The 22,993-nt window shown below is 34.1% G+C and overlaps 3 protein-coding genes across 4 annotated transcripts; all 3 read left to right on the top strand.

Annotated features, from left to right (window-relative positions):
• The first annotated feature begins 177 nt into the window (after positions 1–177).
• On the top strand, positions 178–3,853 carry LOC149735737 (TLC domain-containing protein 4-B-like). Its single transcript, XM_089877956.1, has 7 exons — positions 178–388; positions 469–558; positions 839–897; positions 1,317–1,417; positions 1,950–2,023; positions 2,350–2,502; positions 2,805–3,853. Exons 1-7 carry the CDS (start codon positions 231–233, stop codon positions 2,962–2,964), a joined length of 795 nt encoding a protein of 264 aa, XP_089734082.1. The 5' UTR covers positions 178–230; the 3' UTR covers positions 2,965–3,853.
• Positions 3,854–5,668: 1,815 nt separating this feature from the next.
• Positions 5,669–8,409, top strand: LOC149735738 (fumarate hydratase, mitochondrial-like). The gene has a single exon (XM_089877926.1). It carries the CDS (start codon positions 6,613–6,615, stop codon positions 8,119–8,121), a length of 1,509 nt encoding a protein of 502 aa, XP_089734052.1. The 5' UTR covers positions 5,669–6,612; the 3' UTR covers positions 8,122–8,409.
• LOC149735739 (uncharacterized) lies at positions 8,378–22,683 on the top strand. 2 transcript variants are annotated; one of them, XM_089877895.1, is made up of 21 exons: positions 8,378–8,517; positions 8,793–9,020; positions 9,645–9,884; positions 10,301–10,408; positions 10,603–10,741; positions 11,354–11,519; positions 11,830–11,894; positions 12,101–12,187; positions 12,498–13,822; positions 14,607–15,659; positions 16,848–17,028; positions 17,489–17,666; positions 18,065–18,211; positions 18,637–18,735; positions 19,089–19,310; positions 19,589–19,669; positions 19,968–20,051; positions 20,271–20,364; positions 20,746–20,879; positions 21,333–21,478; positions 22,054–22,683. In XM_089877895.1, the coding sequence occupies exons 1-21, from the start codon at positions 8,449–8,451 to the stop codon at positions 22,137–22,139; spliced, it is 4,932 nt and encodes a 1,643-aa protein (XP_089734021.1). In that variant the 5' UTR covers positions 8,378–8,448; the 3' UTR covers positions 22,140–22,683. The 2 variants fall into 2 exon arrangements, with proteins under 2 accessions (XP_089734021.1, XP_089734022.1); XM_089877896.1 differs by having other exon boundaries at positions 10,606–10,741.
• Positions 22,684–22,993: the final 310 nt, after the last annotated feature.

The following is a 22,993-nucleotide window of genomic DNA, read 5'->3' on the forward strand; positions in this document are numbered from 1 at the left end:
TAGTTTTATTTGTTTTGCCTATATCCAAAGAGGCATTGTAGCTAAGTTCAGAGTCAAAGTGAGACGTTGTTATGATCAGTTTTAAGTTAAACTTGACTACGATAAACGAAATCATTAGGCTACAAAATAATAGAATACGGTAGCGGCCCGTAGCGCCGCTATGTTATTTTATGTCGCGGTTTAATTCTTTCTTCTTTTTTAGAAGTTTGTATTTGTAATAAGTAGTCAAGATGGCATACAGTGCATATATATACAACAATGCACTTGTAGCGTTAACAAGTTTTGTGTTCTTCTACTCTGCTGGCAAAAAGATAAGTTTATTGGTCACACAATCAACTAAAAGCTATGCCTCCATGTCAAAAAAAACAAAAATGGAGTTTCATTTTAGGTAGAAACGTAATTATGTGCTAATTTAAGTGTATTCAATTAGTAAGCCTATACAAAATGGTAATTTTCTTTTTTTCTCAGGAATAATTCAACAATTCATGCAGTTTTGGTCACAGCATTGTGTATTTTTGTGTTGATATGGGACCGTAAAGAACTAAGCGATCCACTCTGGTAAAATTTGTTTGTTACATTGGGCAGTTATTCTGTATTTCTGTATTCTTGCCATTGGTGACCTTTTTTCCTACATTTTTTAAGTTGCTTGCCAATTTCATCCCCAAGTTTTTAAAAATAAATTATACCGGTATCATGGAGGCTGAAGGAACATTATGGGCCAAAACTTACCCTGGGCTTTACTGTCAAAATTATCCAGTTATCTAATACTAACAGAAGAGAATACCCCCATTTCCCACAAAAGTTACATTGTTTAAAAAAAAGAATATTTGTGTTTTAGGGGAGTATCTTGGAAAGCTGAGGCCATCACTGCGATTACACTTGGATACCTTTTAGCAGGTTTATTTATCGTTAATCTTTTCTATATTGTTTTGCACGATACAATATGAGAGAATCAGAATGACGAATTCAGGTTGCAGAAGATGGTAATTTGATCAAACTAACATAAAATGTGATTTTAAGAAAAGACGGTTAAGTAAAAGAACTGTTTATTTAAAAGTATGTCAAGTATTAGTTGTTTAGAAATTTGCATTTATGTTACAAATGTAAGTGTGCACTAATGGGCCAACCTGAATCCCAGGCCCCAAGTCCGCCTTTGTCATAGGTCCTTAATCAAAACAATGTAAAACTATACATTCAGACTAGGTTGAATACCCATTTGTATATGGTTTAACAAATTCGATTTAAACAGTCATACAGTAGTGTTTTATTCCAGCACCATTCGTACCAGGCCATAAACAGGAAGTGGTATGTTTCAGATTTTGTCTATCTGCTACGATCTAATTCATCAACAACAGATGCCTATTGGAGTTCTATGTGCCACCATCTGCTTACAATGTCTGTTTATCTCAATATCACAGTGGGTACATCTTTTAATAATATATTAAAAACATGCGGGAAAAGGTGCCTAACTTTTTAAAAGATAAAGGTTTATGCCGGCAAAAACCTAAACATTTTTTTTTTCTTATCATATTAATAGCTTTTATTTGGGAAGTAGACTGGTCAGATCATTGCACTATCACCACTGACTACTGTTTAGTGTTTACTTTAAGAAAGTTTTGTAAGATAGGCTATTATATTCTTTGTGCATTTATACTGAGTACTATGTTATTGACCTACCCACCTATGCATGCAACATTATAGCACTTTAAAAGACTAAATAAAAAAATGATTAACTAGCAAAAATTATGATTTCCTATAACTGAGCTTTCAAAAGATTTACACAAAAAGTTAGTAAATTGTCGCTGAGCATGAGGTGTAGTTCGACAATTTGTATTCAACAAGTCAAAAAGCTCTAAACTAAATCTTTTAGCTCCATCAAATATAAAGAATAAATTCTGGTACCTTATTATCCCAATCATTATATGTTAACATAGAAATAATTTGAACAGGTATTTGGATGTTTTTCTTACATTTCACTTATTCGCTTGACGGCAGAAATGTCAACTCCTTTTGTTAATATGAGGTAATTATATTTTTATATGTATTTTAGTTGTAACTGCAGCGATGAAAAACAGTATGTATTCTTTTATTAAACAACACCAACTGCTTTTATATATTTGCAATATATTTTCCACATTTTATTATCAAATTGTATTGTTTAAAGTGATGTACTTTCAAATTAATGATGTCTGTATATAATGTCTTATATGAAATGACGTCCTATTAATTCGAAAATGTTGTATTTTAAATTAGTAAGGTTTGTAAATTACGACTTATATCACATGACGTCCTATTAATTTATGCATTATTAATATTCAATTTGCATTGACAATATTGATATTATTCTAGGTGGGTGCTTGATGTTTGTGGCATGAAGCTGTCGAAAATCTTTGTATACAACGGCTGGTTAATGGTTCTTACTTTCTTCTGTTGTCGTATCCTCGTTATGCCGTATGGATATTATGTGGTGTTAATTCTCAGACATACAGAAGGCTTTAGAAGGTGATTATAAATAACTTTGGAGGACATAAGTCTAAGTCTATTTTTATTTGAAGTGGTATAAATCTAACTACGTCTGTCTGTCTTTATTTTAAATTATTTCCATCAATGACACTGTGAGCAGCGGTTGCACACAAACCCTCTTTTTTACAAAAAAATAAAATACACTAAATCCCAATAACATATTTCCTTTTATGGTTGCAAAAAGGCACTTAACAAAATCTTCACAATTATCTGAAGTGAAGTTACATCTTCTCAAATACATAAACATGTATAGTATTTAATCTTATGCATCTATCTTTTAGGTTGGGGGTTCTTGCTTTGTGTATGGTTCCTGCTGCGTTAATAGATCTTATGAACTTGTATTGGTTTAGCAGAATGATCAAAGGGCTTTTAAAATACTTGGACTTGCAAAAGAGAATGCAAAAATCAAATGGTATTGTGACTAATGGAAAGGCAGATTAAAATTGGTCTCTTTCTTTAAGTGTAGCAATTTCTGTATTCTTAATTTTTACTTCGCAATTTTAATGTGCTTACAATTGTGATTTAGCACTGTCTGCCTTATGGTTGGTAATTTTTATGGTTTGCAGTTCTTGGTACTTTTGTATGGTAACTTTCAAGTATTGCTTTATATTATTAACTAAAGACGCATAGCTACATATAAAAATCTTATAAGAAGAAAAAAGATTTTTCCCTGAAAATATAACAAGTGTAGTAGCTTGCTAACAGTGTTTTGGTTAATACATAAAGATACCACTGTAGTAGTTTAAAACCAATCATTTTTAAAAAGTCAAATGTCTTCATATGGACAACAGCGTATTTCAGCTGTTTATAAAATAACCATTGGTATGTCCACATTTAAACAAGCAGATCTTCCAATAACTATTATATGGCTAAACTATGCTTAACATATCCAGTTGATATATTTGACACCAATGCTCGGTTACTGCTAAAACAACAGTTGGGTCATATTTATTGCTACCCGAATCAGTTGCTTCATATACTTCGTTATTAATTAAATTCATTCTAATATTCTATTTGTGACATTCAAAATACAATGAATAATATCTTTTCCATCAGAATGACAGTGTTTACTAATAACTCCCAATAGTAGTGTTGTACTGCTCACCACAAAGTCAGTTATGGCTACGTTTTTGAAGCTGCCTTTGTGTGTCATTGTAATAACTATTGGTTCTTGGTCTGCAACGTGTTACTTACATCAATACTTCAGTCTGTGCTTCCTTATTTTGCTTGTGTCTCACTTGTAAAAATGTTGTACATTTTGTATTTTCTATTTGTACAATTAAAAAGTATGTACGCCTAATAAAGTTGCCCAGTATGGTTGAAAATATAATAGGATGGTGTGGTTACTGACCTTGTGCTTTAGAAAAATTTATTTTTTTGTATGTTAGAGTCAATGTAATATATACCTATATTAACATTGGGTAGAGTGGTCTCGTATAGTCTTTGTAAAATGCATGACAAGTTCCTATTGTTAGTTCTTATCCGGCGCCGTGGCATAGAGGTTAGCGCGCCTGCCTGTAACCCAGAGGTAATGGGTTCAAGGCGCTGCTACCATTGTGGGCGTATGTGTCCTTGGGCAAGACACTTAACGGGAATTGCTCTAACCCAGTGGTCACTAATGGGTTGTCCAAATTACCAGCCATACATAAAAAAATGCACCAAAAAGATAATCACCCACAAAGTAACATACATAGTAACTCGTAAGCTGGCACGAGGTGTTAAACCCATGGTCTAACGACTGTCCTTTTCCGGCTACGCGAGGATAAAGTAAGTTACATTCATTCTTATAACTTTCTATATAGGCCTAATATACGTAGGCAATTTTGAGAAAGGGTTTTCCAGTTTTATTTAAGTAAATAGTGATAAGAGATTGAAAGACAAAGCATTTCTACTTCAGCGCTTAACAATTGTCATCACAGGGCAGTAGGTAAGTTAACGATCAATAGGTTAACCGGTTCATGTTGTGATGTAACCTTATCCTCGTGTATAAACAGCGGTGTAACACGGGATCTGGTTACGTGGACTATTCTTTAGCTACCACCGCTTCTCAGTCAAATTGTTTGGTTTTGGATTCACAGGGGTAGCGATAACCGTTGTCGTTATAATGGTTTGACTAATGTGTATTTCAATCGAACTGGATTAGTGCTAGCACCTAGTAAGAGTGTTGTTTGTCAGTTTTTTAAATTTATTTATTAAAGTATTGCAGTCTACAGTTTAGTTAAACATAGTAGGCTGTTCTGTGCTGGTCATTTTGTGTGCAACGTATTTGCCGTTGCCGCCTTTCTGTATTGTGTGTTTATTATATAAGTTTCAACTGACATAGACGAACAAGTCTTACCTGTAAATGCTTCTATTTATAGAAGCAAAGAAAAGCACGATTCAATAACATACTTTGTCTTCTTGCCTATCACGTTTCATTCAAGGTAACCTCTCTGACGTCACTATGACGTGGCCGATTACGTAACAGAGAGAATAATAGCTTGTCGGCTGTGTCGCAATGTTGAATTATACGTTTACACAAGCATAAATGTACTGATTTGAACAAAATAGTTAGCAGAGTTTTGACAAAGAAATGTATAAATTGTTGCGGTCAGCCATATTACTATGATAACGCGATTTTGTTGTATTCAGGTCGTCATCATCATGGTGAAAGTCTGAAAAGCAACTTAACCGTTAAACTGCGACGGTTTGAAGGATTATAAAGGCGCTAGTGGTTGAGGGTTTACCGCAGCTTGATATGAAATTGAACTTTTATTGTGCTGTACAGTGTACACATGGCCGTTTAAATGTTAACACAGTACACACACACATTATGCAGAGTAGGCAAGTATAGATTACTTACTAACTTACAGAAGAACTATATGTTTAAAAATTTATAAAATCTGGGTCAATTTTTAAGAACAATAGTGTTAGAAATCATTAAAGGTCTTAATTTCTAAGAAAATTTTGAGCTTTAATAATGTATGAATCTTTACCGCGAATATAGCCTACAGCAGACGTTTTAAGAAGTTTTAAAGTTGGATGTTTTGTTTTGTTCAGTCAGAGCCTTACGTGCGTTCATTTCTTTTTATTGTCTACTTTAAATACGATTTCAGTCTCCAGTCTTTACTTTTAAATTTTAAAATTGCCCGGCAACAGATAAAAGTTTGTGTTTCGTAGTTTTAAATTGTGACAGTGTAGTCCAAAAAGTTTGGTCAGGCACGACCTACTAGTTTCATGATCGTTAGATCAACTGCGTCGCTTTAACTTAGACATAAAGTTTAGGCAAAGTTTAGTGATAAACGTTGACGCACACCGGTCGTGGACTCTATACCCCTATGCTGGTACTACAGATAAAGCGTGTTTACTCAGTAAATATAATTGGCCGCCCGTGGAAAACTACAAGCCGGCAGTTACTACCTTAGCTTGAACAGTACTTGGTCATATAATACTGTTTAACTTTGTATATGGTTTTCTGTTTATAATACTAGAGAAAGACATATACCAAAAAACGTCAACTTGTCGCTACCTAACACAACACTACATTTGGATTTAATCCGTTATATTTACGCGCAACAGTTCCAGTTGATCTTCGGTATTCAAATCCTGAAACTTAAGCTGCAATTAACGTTTGCTTGCGGAAAATGCTGATTATTCACTGCTGTCGCCGCCAAAAATGCCGCACCCACGTGGTCGTACCACGTGTGCACGTCGACGTCATAGTGCTACAATAATGCATTCGCTTGAGTGAATTCCGGATTTAGAACCAGTCTAGTATGCGGCGGTGTGTTGCTGATAAAAGGCCTTCCATATTCGGACTAGTTCGATTTTAAACGCTTACAAGCTACAGAGAAATAAGTATGGTTTAGGAATACATTGTTAATTCGAAAAATAGCGTTTTTGGCAGCTGTCGCTTCCGAAAATTGGGTGTTAGCTTCGCTTTTTGTTGTGGAAATGGTGTTGAGATATTTGTTACCACGTGTGCGCAATGTGTTTTTAGATGTTTGTTGTCAGTGAAAGAAAGCTTAATTTAAGAATTATATTGTCAGATCCGCTGTAAGGCAGTTTAAAATTCCTTCTGTATTTTTGTTTAAATTAGCTTCATTAAAGATGATTGGTGCTCCGTTTACAGTTAGAACTTCACAAATTGTAACTGGATTTTGTAGATCAAGAAAACCTATATTCAATAGAATTCTCACTATGGCTACCAAAAGATCCCTGGCAAGTGCAGGTTTTCGTATAGAAACTGACAGTTTTGGGGAACTACAAGTTCCTGCTGATAAATATTATGGAGCAAACACTGCAAGATCGCTCATGAACTTTAAAATTGGGGGCCCGGGAGATAAAATGCCAATTGAAGTGATCCACGCTTTTGCGATTCTTAAAAAAGCAGCCGCAGAAGTGAATAAGGAATTTGGTTTGTCTGTCGAGTTGGCTAATGCTATCACCAAAGCGGCGGATGAGGTGATTGCTGGAGATTTGGACTCACATTTCCCGCTTGTTATCTGGCAAACTGGCAGTGGAACACAATCTAATATGAACATAAACGAAGTCTTAGCAAATCGAGCAATTGAACTCTTGGGTGGTGAGCTTGGAAGCAAAAATCCAGTTCATCCAAATGATCATGTCAACAAAAGCCAGAGTTCAAATGATACATACCCCACAGCAATGCACATTGGAGTTGCCAGATCAATCACCAATGTGCTACTACCTGGCTTAAGAACATTGGAAACCGCTTTGGAACAGAAAGCCACAGAGTTCAAGGACATTGTTAAGATCGGCCGTACGCACACACAAGATGCAACACCTTTAACGTTAGGACAGGAGTTTTCTGGTTATGTTCAGCAAGTGAAAAACGGTATTGCGAGAGTTGAATCCTGCCTTCCAAGATTATATGAGCTTGCAGCTGGTGGTACTGCAGTTGGAACTGGCCTTAATACAAGAATTGGATTTGCAGAGAAAGTGGCGGCAAATGTGGCCTCAATCACTGGTCTACCTTTTGTTACAGCTCCGAATAAGTTTGAAGCTCTTGCCGCACACGATGCTTTGGTTGAAGCCAGTGGCGCATTCAATACAGTTGCATGTTCTTTAATGAAAATTGCCAATGACATTCGCTTTCTTGCTTCTGGCCCACGGTGTGGTCTCGGAGAACTAACACTGCCTGAAAATGAGCCTGGAAGTAGCATCATGCCTGGAAAGGTAAACCCAACACAATGTGAAGCTATCACTATGGTTTGTGCTCAAGTTATGGGCAATCATGTTGCTGTCAGTATTGGTGGTTCAAATGGGCATTTTGAACTGAATGTGTTCAAGCCTATGATGGTATCTAATGTTCTACGCTCATCCAGATTAATTGGCGATGCTTGTGTCTCTTTCACTGAAAACTGTGTGAATGGAATCACAGCAAATGAGGACAGAATATCGTCACTACTTCACGAGTCTCTGATGTTGGTCACTGCCCTTAACCCACACATTGGGTATGATGCCGCAGCTAAAATTGCCAAGACCGCTCACAAGAATGGGTCAACCTTGAAGCAGACAGCTATTGAACTTAACCTGCTAACAGCAGAACAGTTTGATATGTGGGTCAAGCCTGAAGACATGCTTGGACCAAAGTGAACAACCAATAGAAGTGTTTCAAGTGCTCTTCACAAAAGTTCTTTATTAATTATAAATGCATTAAAATATCTATTACAACTGTGTCTGTGTAAATAGCAGTGCACCATGCAATTCATTTTTTTCTAAAACTTTATAAAGTTCAAAGATTACAATTGTATCAGCTTAAACTGTTTGATTGTGCTTTAAAATTTATTTATACACAAAAACCCTACAAATGTAAACAGTTCCCGAAAAGCTATGTTGGTGCACATCACATATATATTATAATGTGTTTTATTTTCTGCAGAATTTTAGTGTTTGTATACTTATACTATGTAAACCAAGACAATGTCTGAAATATTTGAATTGAATTTATTATTGAACCCAGAATGTAGCAACAGCAGTGATAACTCATGGGTAAGTTTTTTATTGTTATAAAATTATTCCCAAATGTGTTTTTGTTTTTATCGTTCTTTCTCTTTTTTTTGTAGTCCACTATCTAAACTATTTTTCAAACTGGAAGTGTTTTTAGTCTGTTGTAATTAATATTTTTCCAATCAGTTTGTTATACTATCAATACCAAAAAAGTCAAATAAATATATTTACAGTTATTGTAATTATATAAAGTATACAGTAATAATCTGGTTTATTTATATATATACTTCTAAAGCTGCATTTCTTTTTTTGTACAGGAGTTTTCCCAAAGTGGGGGAGAGGGAAGCCTAACTGACATCATCAGCACATTGCAAACTTCCACAACCCCAGATTACACTGATCTTGAGGATTTTCTGGATATTGGAGATCCCTCTGATGTAGTTACGAGTAATTCATCATTCGGAAGCAATGTTGAAGTTCTAGATTTATACTCGGAAGCAAACGAAATAAGTCAGCTCCAATTTGAGAACCAGATCCAATTTGAGGTATTGCGTAATTTCATATTGGGTTTTGTTGATTGATTGTTTAACTCAACAGCACATGACTGAACATTTGCTGTATGTGGCTGTAATTTATATCTGTTTCATTATATATTGTTTCTTGGCAAAACGAAATTCTGTACATACAGTATATAAATATATATATACATGTTTATTTATATATATAATACATTTTTAAGTAATAGTTTTTCTTTATTTGCCCGATGATGACAAACTTGCCTAGGAGGGACTTGTTGTTTGTGGATTTATTGACTTTCTGAAACGCAGTTCATTCTAATTTAATTTGGTTGGTTTATTTAATATTTCTGATAAAACTTTTCCAAAATTTCTTTAAGTTGTGAACTGCGTTTTATTGAGCTAGTAGTCTGCTTCCCGATGACACTGAGATTATGAGATCTGAGGGCTTGATTAATACATATCACTTATTTTATAGTGTTGTTACTCTCTCTCTCTATAATTCTCTATATATATATTTGTTAAGCTTTTTTTAATCTGGAACTTTAATGTTATTAGCATTTTTACAAAAAACACAATACAAATGTAAAAAACAACAATAAAAATTAAATTTAAGCATTTTTTTTATTTATTTTCCATATTTATATTTTCTAGAAAGAGAAATTGGCAAAAGAAAATGAAGAAGGTTTGTTGGAAGCTTTACAACGCTCTATGGATATGGAATGCAACTCTGTGTCAGAATTTGTGTCTCTCACATCCACACTCGACCAGCCCCCATCCTTAACTACAACCAGTGGCTTTCCTACATCAATTACACCCCATTGCGTGTCAATGTCAACATTTGAAAATCAAAACTTGGAGTTTTCCGTTGAAAATGCCGAAGATGAGTCAATGGTATGTTCTATTGTTATTCTACTTGTTTACATCGATAAACTTGCTAATTGTTTAATTTTCCAAGCATTTTAATCTTGCTAAATCATGCAAAAGTGTGGTTTTAAATTCTACTTGTTTAGATTGATAAACTAGTTTAATGTATAAATTTCTCTCATTAGTAATTTAGTTTTGCTAAATAGTGTGAAATTGTGTTTCTAAATAGAGAATAGCAACCAAATCCAGTTTCTTGGAGATTAAATTTAATTTGAATTCAAGTTAATTACTCTTAGAATCTTTGTAAATAATTTATAACATTGGTTCCTGTTTTAGCTGAAATGTCAATATTTTTTGTGCTCTACACTTAATGGCCATCGACCTAATAATGTTTCACCTAGTTAATTTGGTTCAGTTTTAAGTAAGATTAATTTGTTTTGCAGCTAAAGCGTTTGCTATTGAGTCCAACGTATGATAATTATCCCAAAGAAATTGACGCAAACAACAATACAATGCAGCTTGATTCTATGGCAGTTGAAGTGCCATCTAGTGTAAGTAGATATTTAGACATATTTTCTTTATATATATATATTAGGGTGGCTTGTGGGGTAAGATTGATATTTTAGCAGTTACCACATAATATTTCATCTATGTTGTTTTGAATTAGTAATTTCATTCTTTAATGGAATAGACATGCAAAAAGTGCTCGATTTTACAATTCAATTCAATTCATGTTTTTTTACAGCAGGAAAGGGAGGAAAAGTCAAACAGACAGAACAAACAATATGAAAGTGGGAGAATCAAAAAGCAAAAACCGATAGCTAAGAAACCATTCACGGAACTTTTAAAACATCTGGAGTCATCTTCCACTGATAAAAATAAAGGTGAAACTTTTTAGATTCTTAGTCAACCGACAGGTTTCCCGCGAAAATTAGTGCACCCCAAAATTGATCAAGATTATTAAAAAATCGACGCCTTGTACCTTACCTATGTATAATAAAACATGTAACACTCACATGCCCGATGACGACAAACTTGCCTAGGAGGGACTTGTTGTTTGTGGATTTATTGACTTTCTAAAATGCAGTTTATTCTAATTTAATTTAGTTAGTTTATTTAATAATTTTAATAAAATAATTTTAATATTTCCCAAAAGTTCTCAAAATAGTGAACTGCATTTTATTGAGTTGGTAATCTGCTTCCCTATGACACTGAGATTATGAGATCTGAGGGCTTATTTATGTCATCATATTATGATAATATCAGTTTCCTTCAATTCAAATATAAATAGCTAAGTTGCCTACTCAATAGTTGGAGCAACTGACTCATACAGTTAAATGAACTGTCGGACTGGCCTAATGTGCCAGGAAACCAATTGAATATTTTATGTTATGGTTAAAAACCTTTAAAAATCAATTTTTTTTTTCATTGTACAAGGTTTTTTATGCATTTCATGCTTGTCTAAGATAGCCTTTTCGACATTTTTTTATCTTCAGATTTGAACAAAAATAAAACACGAGTGTTGAACATGACTCGTTACTTGCGGCAATATGGTTCCGCACCGCCGAGCAGGGTTGCCTCACCATTTGATGGCGCCACAGAGAAGCAAACAAAAACTGGAAGAGGGGAAACTAAAAAACGAACCAAAGGGAAGTCTAACCAGTAAGTTTTCCTAAAATTTTACGAAAATTTTGTTGTTTTCATGTCAGTCAAGTTTTGTCACAGATGCAATAATATATTTTAATTACGTTTTTTTGAATGGCTGGCACTATGCTTAGTAAGCGGACAAATAATTAGGGTTGCAAGCCAAGGTTAATTATGTCAGGACAAGTTTTTTAAAATTAACAACAAATTAGGAATTAAACGTTAAACATAAATCATGCTATCTTTAGATGCAACCAATTCCTCTTCGCTAAAGTTTTCCACGTCTGAGCTCTATATTATTAGGTCAATAAAAACTCTTAATATTTAGGTCAAAGACAGCTGGTAAAATAAACAGAGCATTAGAAAATGGGAAACCAGAATGCTCCAACAAAGGTATTTTATTCTTCTGAAAATTTAAACATTTTATTCAAATTTTGTTTTACTTGTATTGTTTTTTTAATTGACACCAATTTTGTGTTGCCTTTTTATTTTTTTTTAGTATTTTAGATGTAACAAATTTTTTGTTGCTTTTTAAATAGTTGGGTTTTTTTCGTTGTGACTTAATTTTTTTCCGTTTTTAAAAGTATTTATGTTTTTAGTTGTAACGGCAGCAGATATGGAAAGCTTGCTGGAAATGATCAAAAAGAAACCGATAACATCAACTACAGAGCAACCTCAGTGTTCAGGTGGCTTTTATTTTGTTTTATTCATATATATTTGCCCGATGACGACAAACTTGCCTAGGAGGGACTTGTTGTTTGTGGATTCATGATTTTTTGAAATGCAGTTCATTTTAATTTAATTCGGTTGATTGATAATAAGTTCTGATAAAACTTTTACAAAAATTTCCTAAAATTGTGAACTGCATTTAATTGAGTTGTAATCTGCTTCCCTATGACACTGAGATTATGAGATCTGAGGGTTTTTATAACTGCTTTAACTAAAATATGTAAGCGCCTTACGTGTTAAAAAATCCTGCCATAAATTTAATAACAGATATGGATTTAAAAACTGCAAGATCAAATGACCGCCGTCGAGGTGCAGTCTTAATCGACCCGCTACCGAAAAAGCGACAAAAAGTTGCTGCTGATGCTAAAAAGGAGAATATGATGGAATCAACAACAGAATGCACTGAAAAACCATCTGCAGATCACGATTATTGTCAAAAGAACGAGGATTCTCAATCCTCAGATTCAGATATTCTATCAGCTGCCCTAAAAGCTAGCGGATTACCGAAGAAAAAGAAAAAAAGGGAAATCTCAGACGAGGAGAAAAACAAAGAAGCAAAAGCTGCGAACAAAGTTTTGAAATGGGAGGAATATTTACAGCGAGTTAGACTTGGGATCCGAAGCGCCCCAAACAGCCCGACTTGTTCCCCGAAAATAAAACGAGGTTCTGCACGTCCTATTAACAACTTTATGGTGGCGCTTGCCACGAAAAATTCCTCCATAAATTTGGCGGCTTCCAATTCACAACCAACTGTTACAAAACTTACACCTCCCATAGTTGAAGCGCAGATGCCGAAACGAAAACAGTCAATCAAACTACAAGAGTTCAAAGACTATCTCGCTAACCTGCAAGCAAATCAGGACAGAAAGGAATCAGACACTGACAACAACCCGCAACCAATGTCAGTTACAGTAACTCCGATCCAGGACCCTAATCCTGCATCCAATGAAGTGATGCAGAAACCCAAGAAACCTCCTAAAACTCCCGCATCCAGATCGAAGAGGACATCAAAATCACGATCTCGTCCCGTCATCATTCCGACCCAAACTTCCCAAACTTTTCTTAAAATCAACAGCGGTGGCACAATACACACAGTGGCTGTCACATCTGCACGCACAGTGCCACAAAATAATCCAATGATGATGATCCGTATCCCGCAACTGCAACAGAACAAAGCTGCAAGTTCGAATGTACTGACCCTCACCACAACCAACTCTTCCCCTCAACCTTGCGTTATAAAACCCGCCACAACAAACCACCCTGCACAAATAATTCAGTGCAGACCGGCACAAATTATTGTCCCGCCCACAAATACCCCAAAATCTGTTGACCCACGAGCGAATCTCAAAATCCCAAAGAAACAGGTAAATCTGAAACCTATCCCGAGAGAAAACTGGTCGAAAGCGAGCAAAAGTAAACCTACAGTGACTAGTCCTACTACCAGTACTCCACCTACATCCACTGCTCCAACGTTTAAACTTATAACTGCAAACAAAGCTGGAGCTGGAGCTAAGTCTGTTATTTTAAGTGGAGTGACTGGACAACTGAAGGAAATATTAACAGTGCTTTCACAGCAGCAACAACAGCAACAAGTAAGTCCTATTTTAATATAATTTTGGTTAAAGCTATATAATTGAATATAACTGAAGAATCTTTAAACACTAATTAAAAAGTGCTAATGTGTAATGAGGAAAATGTAACATTAGCAGTGCTAAAAGTTGATGTTTACTTTCGCCCTTTTTTTATTTGACATGGAAGCCTGGAATTTTTATTGGGCCCATAATGTTCACATGCCCGATGACGACAAACTTGCCTAGGAGGGACTTGTTGTTTGTGGATTTATTGACTTTCTGAAATGCAGTTCATTCTAATTTAATTTGGTTGGTTAATATAATAATTTTATTAAAACTAAAAAAATGTGTTAAAGTTGTGAACTGCATTTTATTGAGTTGGTAATCTGCTTCCCTATGACACTGAGATTATGAGATCTGAGGGCTTATATATAGTTCCCTTTAATTTAAATATAAATGGCTGAGTTGACTACTCGATAGTTGGATCAAGTAACTCATACAGTTAGATGCACTGACTCAATATTCTGTGAAACCTATAAAATAATCAATGTTAGGCCTAAAAACACTCTAAAGAGCATATTTTAAAGACGTTTTTTTAATATTATGACATTTTTATCTTTTTAATGCACTTCATGCTTGCCTAAAAAGATCTTTATAAAAAAAATTATATTTCAACAAAAATAAGTGTTGAACATGACTTTACTATATATAATTTACTTTTTTATTTTTCATTTTAATTCAGATTTTTTTATTTAAAGCCCACAATGTTTAAAAACAAGCTTAACCATTTGAATTTTAATAACAGAAAGATGGGAATTTATCCGATCCATCGTCATGTGTGAGCACACAACAGCAAAAAACTCTACAACAACTCCTTGCTGCTATAGCTGAGCTCAAGTCCAAGAAATCTTCTAGTACCGTGAACCCAACAACCAGTACAACGGTCACCACATCTGTGACTGGCCCTACAAATACAGGAGTAAAAGTCTCTGCTAACCCACAAGAGCTAAAAGCAACACGCAAGCAGCACCATGTACCATCACCGCTGTCACTGATCCACGAAATTAAACAAAACCTGAACAAAAAATCTGAAAGTTCAAAGAAAGTATCGCAACCCAAATACGTATACACTGTGCCTGCGAAAAGCACTCAGCAAATTTCTGGCCCAGAATCAAACTGTATTATAACAGCTGGGGGTGCTGTTTTAAAGACCTGCAGTTCGACTGAAAGTTTGAAAAGCTCAAAGCCGGTTTCTGTTACAAAATCTAATTCCCTTGAAGATGATCAAATCACTGTGTTTGTGGATGGTTCAGATAGTGACTTTAATCAGAAAGACTCTTCTCAAAATGCCAATTCAATTGCTGAAAGTGTTAAAACAAAAGAAACCGCACCATCACAAAATGCAGAGCAGAAAACTGCCTCTTGCATGCTACAGGAAGCAGTCAAAGAAAGTTCGAAAGTTGGTTTAATGGCTGCTAATACTGAGGATAACAATAACCAAGACGGCATGATAGCTGAACAAGAGTCTGTTATGAGCACTCAAGCAAGAAATCCTGACCATACTACTTATGTTGTCACTTCAGGCGTTACAGACTCTATGTCAATTAAATGTGATACCGTGACAAGCATACCCGATACTCTTGCTAAGAAATGTGACAACCCTTGTTCTCAGAACGCAACAGAATGTAAACAGACTGACGCAGACAATGGCGCGACAAGTATATTATACACAAGCAGTTTAGCAGTCACTGAATCACCTCTCAAAACAACAACAATAACCAAGCATGTCCCTATATGTAGAAGCATTGCAGCAGCTGAAATGATGGCTTCAGAAATAATGGATGAAGGACAACAAGAGGTTAGTTTTCTGTTATTTATTAACTATGTAGTTTTTATATTTTATATATATATGCTGTTTTTCTATTCTTAGTAAGTATACAAATTTCCCTATAATATGTTTTACAGTATAGTTAACTTATATTAGTAGATACTGTTTAATGTTAAACAATAACTTTTTTGTGTGTTTTATCCTTGCTACAGTAAAACATGCAACTAAAATTATAACACTTAAATATGTTATAAGGTTTCTGAAACATAGTTTTTAATTCAAATGCATTGTTTTTAAATTTAACACGATGCTTAGTAAATTGCCCAAGGGTAAAATATGAGACACACCCCCTACACAAGTGGTTTAACTTGTAGAATCTGTAAATTAGTGTAAACAGTGTAGTCCTTGAGGTTATGGGCAGTTGTTAGACTTAGCTTAAACGATAATTTAGAAATAGTGAAGTATAACTGCAGAAAACATTCCCGCTGTTAAATATTTAAATGCAGCAGCTATATCAGGGTTTCGCCCCTTTTGTGTTCTGTATTGTACAGTTTTAACACAAGCATGTGGAGCGAACTACCAGCCTGGTAGTATACCTTATTAATTGGCAAAACGTGTCAGCTAACAGAACCAGTTTCCTCTTAGATAGTTTACTTCAAACTAAACCCATCCATCACTCTTATAAATGTGACAATAGGCCAGACTTGACTTATGTTTACCCTACAAGGCCTACATAATAATGCTATATGTTAGAAAACGTGTTCTTATTTTTAAATAATGTTTTCAGTGCTTCATGTTTAATGGCCTTTCGGGTTTTCTCTGTTTGAGAGCTTGTACTTGGATTTACATGGCTTAATCTTTGAGACAAGCTTGTTAAAATAATACCTAACGATCTGGTACTATGAAAATATAACCAACAGAAATCAAGTTCAACCAATAGACATTTTCTATTTAAACAAAAGACTGCCGATGCCGCTTGGGAGAAATATGTATCTTTTATTTTATTATACAATTAGTTGGACTTTTTTTTTGTTTGTTACATTTTTGTATCAGATCCTTACTGTTTTTTTTACAAAAGAATCGTTCAACACTTGACTATTTAGGCACCAGATCAGGGTCAGATTCGCAAAATTTATTAAAGTTTATTTTATAATAATATTTGCAATGCCTAATATTGAGTGTGATAAATATGTTATAAAAAATAAATCTGTTTTACAGGTTGCAGTTTATGATGAAGTAACAGACACCACTTCATCAGTAAATGAGATAACACAGAACATGTTATGGGATGAATCCTTACAAGTATCTGATGTTGAAGAAAACATTGATGAAAATGTTGATGTCGATTTCTACAATAAACTACCCGCGTACCTCTATAATAGGAAAGTCAATTGCACAGGTTGGTTGGATATAAAAACATAAATATTCAGGTTTTAAGTTAGGCAACAACTACATCACCGTGTTTAAAGGTTATTTAGTATACTGTTAGTTTTATAATATGTTTTAAACAAAATTTCCCATTTTTGAACATAATTTGCTGTTTTTCATTAAAATAAAGTTAGTTTACATTTATATATATATATTATATATCCTTTAAAAGTAAACTTTAGTCATTAATAAAAAAGTAGAAGTTTTTGCCATTTGTTGGCCCAATTAATAGTCTTTAAAGCTTCATAACCAGGAACTTATAATTTATTACTAACAACATTAGGGTATCTGGGTGTGCATCCTATACAAAACCAAATGTATGTTTAACAGAACTGCTAATTTCCGTGCCAGGAACTGACTACTTTTGATCGGCCATGAACTGACTATTTGATTCTTTGTTTATTATATATAAAAAACATGAAATATTCCAGAGCCCGAATCTTCATCCAACCTCCTCATTGATTATTCACTCAATGATTCAAAATCTTCCTCACTCCTCGGATTAAAGGAGTTAAGTTGCGATCCTCTTATCAGTACGGAGGGAAATACTCCCGAGATCCATTATAATAAACTTCCTCATTATTTCAGCTCTGGCAAGCTGGCCCCCAGGTAATGCATTATTCAGATATACTGTTCTGATAACAATGAATTTAAATGCAATATATATAAATAATATGCATATGCATTTTTTTTTAAATAAAAGTAGTTTTGGTGCATAAAACACAACATTCTTTAGTCAGTTTTTATATAGATATTTATGCGCTGTCATTTTTGTATTAAATAAAATTATAGTTGTCTAAATATGATTTGGTGTTAATCGTGTTATATATATTTTTTTATGTTTTCACTGTCTTGTTTTTATTCTTTACTCTTTCTTTACGATATGATATAGGAGCCCAGCAACGCAAGATTTAACGTCAAATTAGACCAATACTTTTGAAAGCTAAACCTATTTTGTAAAATTTGCTTGGTTTAATTAAAAATTCTTAATTTTTTAAATCTACAAGTGAGACCTCTAGTGACGGGATTCGCAGTGGGAGCAGCGGACAGAAAGTCCGAGGATTACATTATTCGACCAAGATGAAATGTACACCAGAGGGAGCTGTGCTTAACATGGATGACACCTACTACTCAAGATTGCCAAATTATTACAAGTATGTATTTTAAGTTAGGCCTTTCCAAAGTGGGTGTTGCACAAACTTAGGAGTCCCTGAGACTGCTGAGAGTATACCAATTTTACACTAAAGGACCGCATATATGAGACTAGGAACCCTGAAAAGTCGGGAAAATTTTTAAACCTCGCGATCGAAAAAGTTTGGAAAACAGTGTTTTAAATAATAGTATTTACTTTATTCTAGGGTAATAGGCTAAAACTGGACTAAATCCCTAGTCCTCGACATGCCTCGTCAAGGGAACACAAGTGTATAAAATAAAAAGCCTGATTTATATACAGTAAAAATAGCATTATTTCTGCAGCTAAATTTTACACAATACTGTACTAGTCCTATATGCCAACATACTTGTTATACAACGTATTGTTACCAAAATTTAAAGCAATAAACAAGAATGTATTTTTCAGCTATGGTCGCCCCCATGTGGTCGGCACGGTTACCGAACCTCCGGAACTTGAAGATGAGACTGTGACATCACAATCACTATTGAAAGCAGATGTTGAAAGGTAGAATTTTAATAACTATTAATACTGTGTATGAAAATAGTGGATTGAAACTCTCATGCACACATGTGCTTATTGGTAGCTTATGGGGTAGGCTATCTGTACATTGTTGATAAAAAAACGTATATTTGCTTTAAGATTTAGATGCAGACCATGTTTAACCTCTGCAGAATATTTATTATAAATTCCTAAACTATTACAAACTTGTGTCTATTCACTATGTATAACGATCTGTGCGCAAAAAACAACAACATTTATTTTGTCATTTTGGAAAGGAGCGTCCCCTATACCCCATATACAACAACTGGCGCTAAAAACACAATTTTTTGCTATTATATTTTGTTTATTTAATTTAGAAGGGAGCGTCGAGCTTACAGGAAGCGAAAATCTGAGATGAGCAAAAAGAAGTTTCCGACAGATAACCGAATGGATGGGGATCGGATTCTCTACTCCAAGATCCCACAGTATTATCTCTCTGGTCGTAAATCTCTCGTTCCTCAGAGGAGAACCTCGGAGCACTCCTTCTCCAGTGCATCCTCTGATGAGGAGGAGGAGTTTAGGGAGGAAGAGAGGGGGAGGTAAGATGCCCTTAAAATTTCAACCCAATTTTAAGTCTTTGATTCTAGTACTCTTGGGTAAGATGAGATACTGTTAGTTGTTCGCACCTAAATTTTGACACTTTTTTAAACGATTACCAACACTGTATTACCGAGTACTGCCAAATGGGACTGCGAAAAGGAATGAAAACCACTTGCATTTTACCCCACCCTACTATATTAGTTTTTCCGATATTCTCAACCTTTAACATAAGAAATACTTTTATCCTTGCTTTATTTATTTACCTTTTTTGTTATAGATCATTTCGTAAATCATTTTCACGAAGCCCATCACGAAACCGCTCATATTCACGGAGTTCATCACGTTCACCAAGTCCTCGGTAATCCTTGTGATTCATATGATACTAATCTGATAGCTTTGTACATTAACTCAATTTCATGTTTGTGTAATAACTTCCTATGAAAATATTTTTTCAGATGATAACTTATTTTTTCTATAATAACTCATTTTTCATGTGATAACCTGTTAAAATAGCTCATTTTCATAATAAATCTAATACTTCACCAATAATGAAACTACATGCTTTATAGCAAGTTTCCGGATTCACAAAGTTATGAATCACAATATAATCATGATACATTTACACCATGATTAACCATATGATTTATACCAAACAGATCATGGCGGAATGAGAGAAATTGTTACGTGGATCACGAACGTGATTATTCATCATCTGGATCTGAATACGATTCTTATTCAAGGTTTTATTTAGATTTCATTTTTTTTATCAAGTCAATTCAATCATTTTCGATATGTATGTCTTGAAATTCTAAGTTGGGTATAATTTTTTTTAGAATTTATTTGATATCGGTGAGGTTAAATTATTTTTATTAGCATTTTTTTTAAAAAATGTGATCCAGTTAAAAACTGACAGTATATTTGTAAGAAATTGTTTTGACAAGTTTTGGTAAATTTCTCAGGCCTGCAAAACGACGTCGAAGGCACAGTGGGAGCGATTCGGAGGAGTGGGGTGGGAGGAGGAGAAGAGAGGAGAAAAAGAGGAAGGAACTTCATGTGAGTGTTTAATATTATATATAGTAGGTTGGGGTAAGATGGGGTATGTTTTCTAGTCCCATTTGGTAGTAAACATAGAATGTTTATAAAATTATATAACATAGTCTGAAAGTTTTCAATTGTTTAATACTTGATCAAGAAATACATACGATTTAGATGGTAACAGTATCCATCTTACCCTACAGTAGTAGAAGTTTGTATAATATTTCTTTATATTACACCGTTAAAATTTATATATTTTTTTGATTTGACCCATTTCAGTAAAAAATACCTGTATATTCTCTGTTTTTCAATATATCTTATATGCAAATTATTTCATGCAAAAGCACTATGCTTATAAATAATTAATGTAGTGATGTAACAGTAGCCTCATTGTTACAGAACAAAGCGATACAAGATCGGCGTGTTATGTACGTTGGTCGTATTGATCTTACAACCACCAGAAACGATTTACGAAAAAGATTTCAAAAGTTTGGTGAAATTGAAGATGTTACACTTTATTTTCGGCAAGACAGGTAAATCTCTTTTGTGATTAAATTTTAATATATTTTACTGTAAAATTTAGGTGTTTGCTGTAGTATCTAAACCTTAAGTCTTAATTAAACAATGCCTTTTTTTCTGTAAAATTAAATAGGTAATATTTTATAATTTTTATTGACAAACTTATTTATCCCCACAGTTACCTATCTAAAACTCTTTTTTGTCCCTTGATTAACTTATAGTTTTTGTCCCTTGATTAACACCATTTAAAAATGGCTTTTTATTTTTCCATTAACAACAAAAAGACCACATACTAATTTATTAGGTTCAACAGCAACACTTAACTGAAGCTCTTTAAAACCCATAGCGCCTTTAACGACAATCGTTTTGCTTTTGATTCCCCTCTCTTTGTTTCTTAAATGACCTTGCTATTGTTTTCAAAAAGATAAATAAAAAATAGTTTATGTAATAATATTATTCACCTACAGAGACAGTTATGGCTTCGTAACTTTCCGTTACACATGCGACACATTCACTGCAATAGAACAAGGGAACAATGGTGACGTTGAACCGAAATATGATCTTTGTTTTGGTGGAAGAAGACAATTCTGTCAGGTTGATTATGCAGATCTTGGTAAGTACAACAACAAGCTGCTTAGCTGCAATAACACTACTTCCAGGAAAGAGAACATTTTACCTATTAATAGAACACACCTTTCATTTTTTATAACTTTATCAATATGGGAACTTACCAGCAAAAAATAAATTTTACATCGACTTTTTTTAAAAACCAGCAATTTATATCCCACAAGGGAAAACTTAGTCAGTTTTATAAACTTAATTAATTGTACCAAACGATCAATTTCCAAATTATGTGTACTTGGTAGCAATAGCGGCTAAAAGCAATTTTTATTTTTAAATAACAATTTACATTCTACTATCTGTTCTTACTGTATGAGTTCTGTATGCTAACTCTGTTTATATTCATGTTTGTTTTTTATTACAAATGAACAAACGTCAAAGGCTGATGTTATAAACACAGATGTAATGTTTATTTTGAAAATCTCCTACATGCTAAGTTAAAGATGAAATCTCTAGTTGTCCAACACCAAAAAACAAACAAGCTTTTGATAAAATGAATATTAGAAGTGATGCTTCACTTTTAAAACCAGTATAATGATATCTCTACTAATTCCATACTCAACACAGATGAAGGCAATGAAGATGCTGCAACCTCACATAATAAAGACGAAGACGATTTTGACAGTTTACTTCGCAAAGCAATGCGACGATAATAGTGTTTCTATGTTGGTTTCGTTATTTTTCACCCAAACAGTTTTTTTTTTTCGGTTTTATTTCATTCTCTTGTGTTTACTTACGGCGCCGTTTTATTTTGTTTCAATGTTTACCCCTAACTGCCTTTTAATGCTAGCTTTTAACCGTACACTGTACGCTAACAAGCCCGAAAATAATTGTAATCATAAGCTCATACTCCAACAACGTAATTCACCCAGTTTTGAAAAAAAACAATCATTATTTAACGATCTGTTTTAAATTTGTGTTCAAATTCAAAATGATTCTAAAACCAATTGCACGAAAAAGCTTTTGACAATATCCCGCCCTTTATTTTCACCCGAAACCGCTACTTTTATTTCGTTTCGTTCATTTTTTAAGCGTTTAGTTTGTTACTAGTGGTGCTAATGTACCGAGGCCGTACTTCCATTTTATTTCGGGCGCTTAATTTTTGGCCTTGCACTTTATAAACTTGTGTGTTCCAGGATCTTGCGGTGGTTGTTTAGTATTGTTACGACATAATAAATCTTTCTTTGAGTTTTCAAACCGAGCCAATGAACAATATGCAATATCAATTCAATTATTCTGAAGCAGTTAAACCAGGTATGTATGATATGGTTGAGAAATTGACAGATTCGTCTAACTTGCAACGGCAGATATATGGAATTAATTGGATGAGCTTAAAATCATCGTTTGGCGAGACCAAACATTGCTGTAACACGGATGATATATTTCATACATTTCGTTCTCGCTTCCGAGTTACATTTTTGTAAGGCTCGTTTGTTTTGTTGCACAAATCGAAAGCATATTCTTTAGTTACGATTCAGTGCTCAAGTTACCGAGTCCTGGACCACAA

This window comes from Ciona robusta, chromosome 5 (assembly GCF_009617815.1).
Source record: "Ciona robusta chromosome 5, ASM961781v2".
In the NCBI taxonomy this organism is placed as follows: domain Eukaryota; kingdom Metazoa; phylum Chordata; class Ascidiacea; order Phlebobranchia; family Cionidae; genus Ciona; species Ciona robusta.

Coding starts and splice junctions, on each gene's coding strand:
- LOC149735737 (XM_089877956.1), top strand. CDS start 231: ATGGCATACAGTGCATATATATACAACAATGCACTTGTAGCGTTAACA. Junction 559..838: donor GAACTAAGCGATCCACTCTG/GTAAAATTTGTT, acceptor TTTGTGTTTTAG/GGGAGTATCTTGGAAAGCTG. Junction 2,024..2,349: donor ACTCCTTTTGTTAATATGAG/GTAATTATATTT, acceptor ATATTATTCTAG/GTGGGTGCTTGATGTTTGTG.
- LOC149735739 (XM_089877895.1), top strand. CDS start 8,449: ATGTCTGAAATATTTGAATTGAATTTATTATTGAACCCAGAATGTAGC. Junction 12,188..12,497: donor AGAGCAACCTCAGTGTTCAG/GTGGCTTTTATT, acceptor ATTTAATAACAG/ATATGGATTTAAAAACTGCA. Junction 17,667..18,064: donor TCTGGCAAGCTGGCCCCCAG/GTAATGCATTAT, acceptor TAAATCTACAAG/TGAGACCTCTAGTGACGGGA.
- LOC149735738 (XM_089877926.1), top strand. CDS start 6,613: ATGATTGGTGCTCCGTTTACAGTTAGAACTTCACAAATTGTAACTGGA.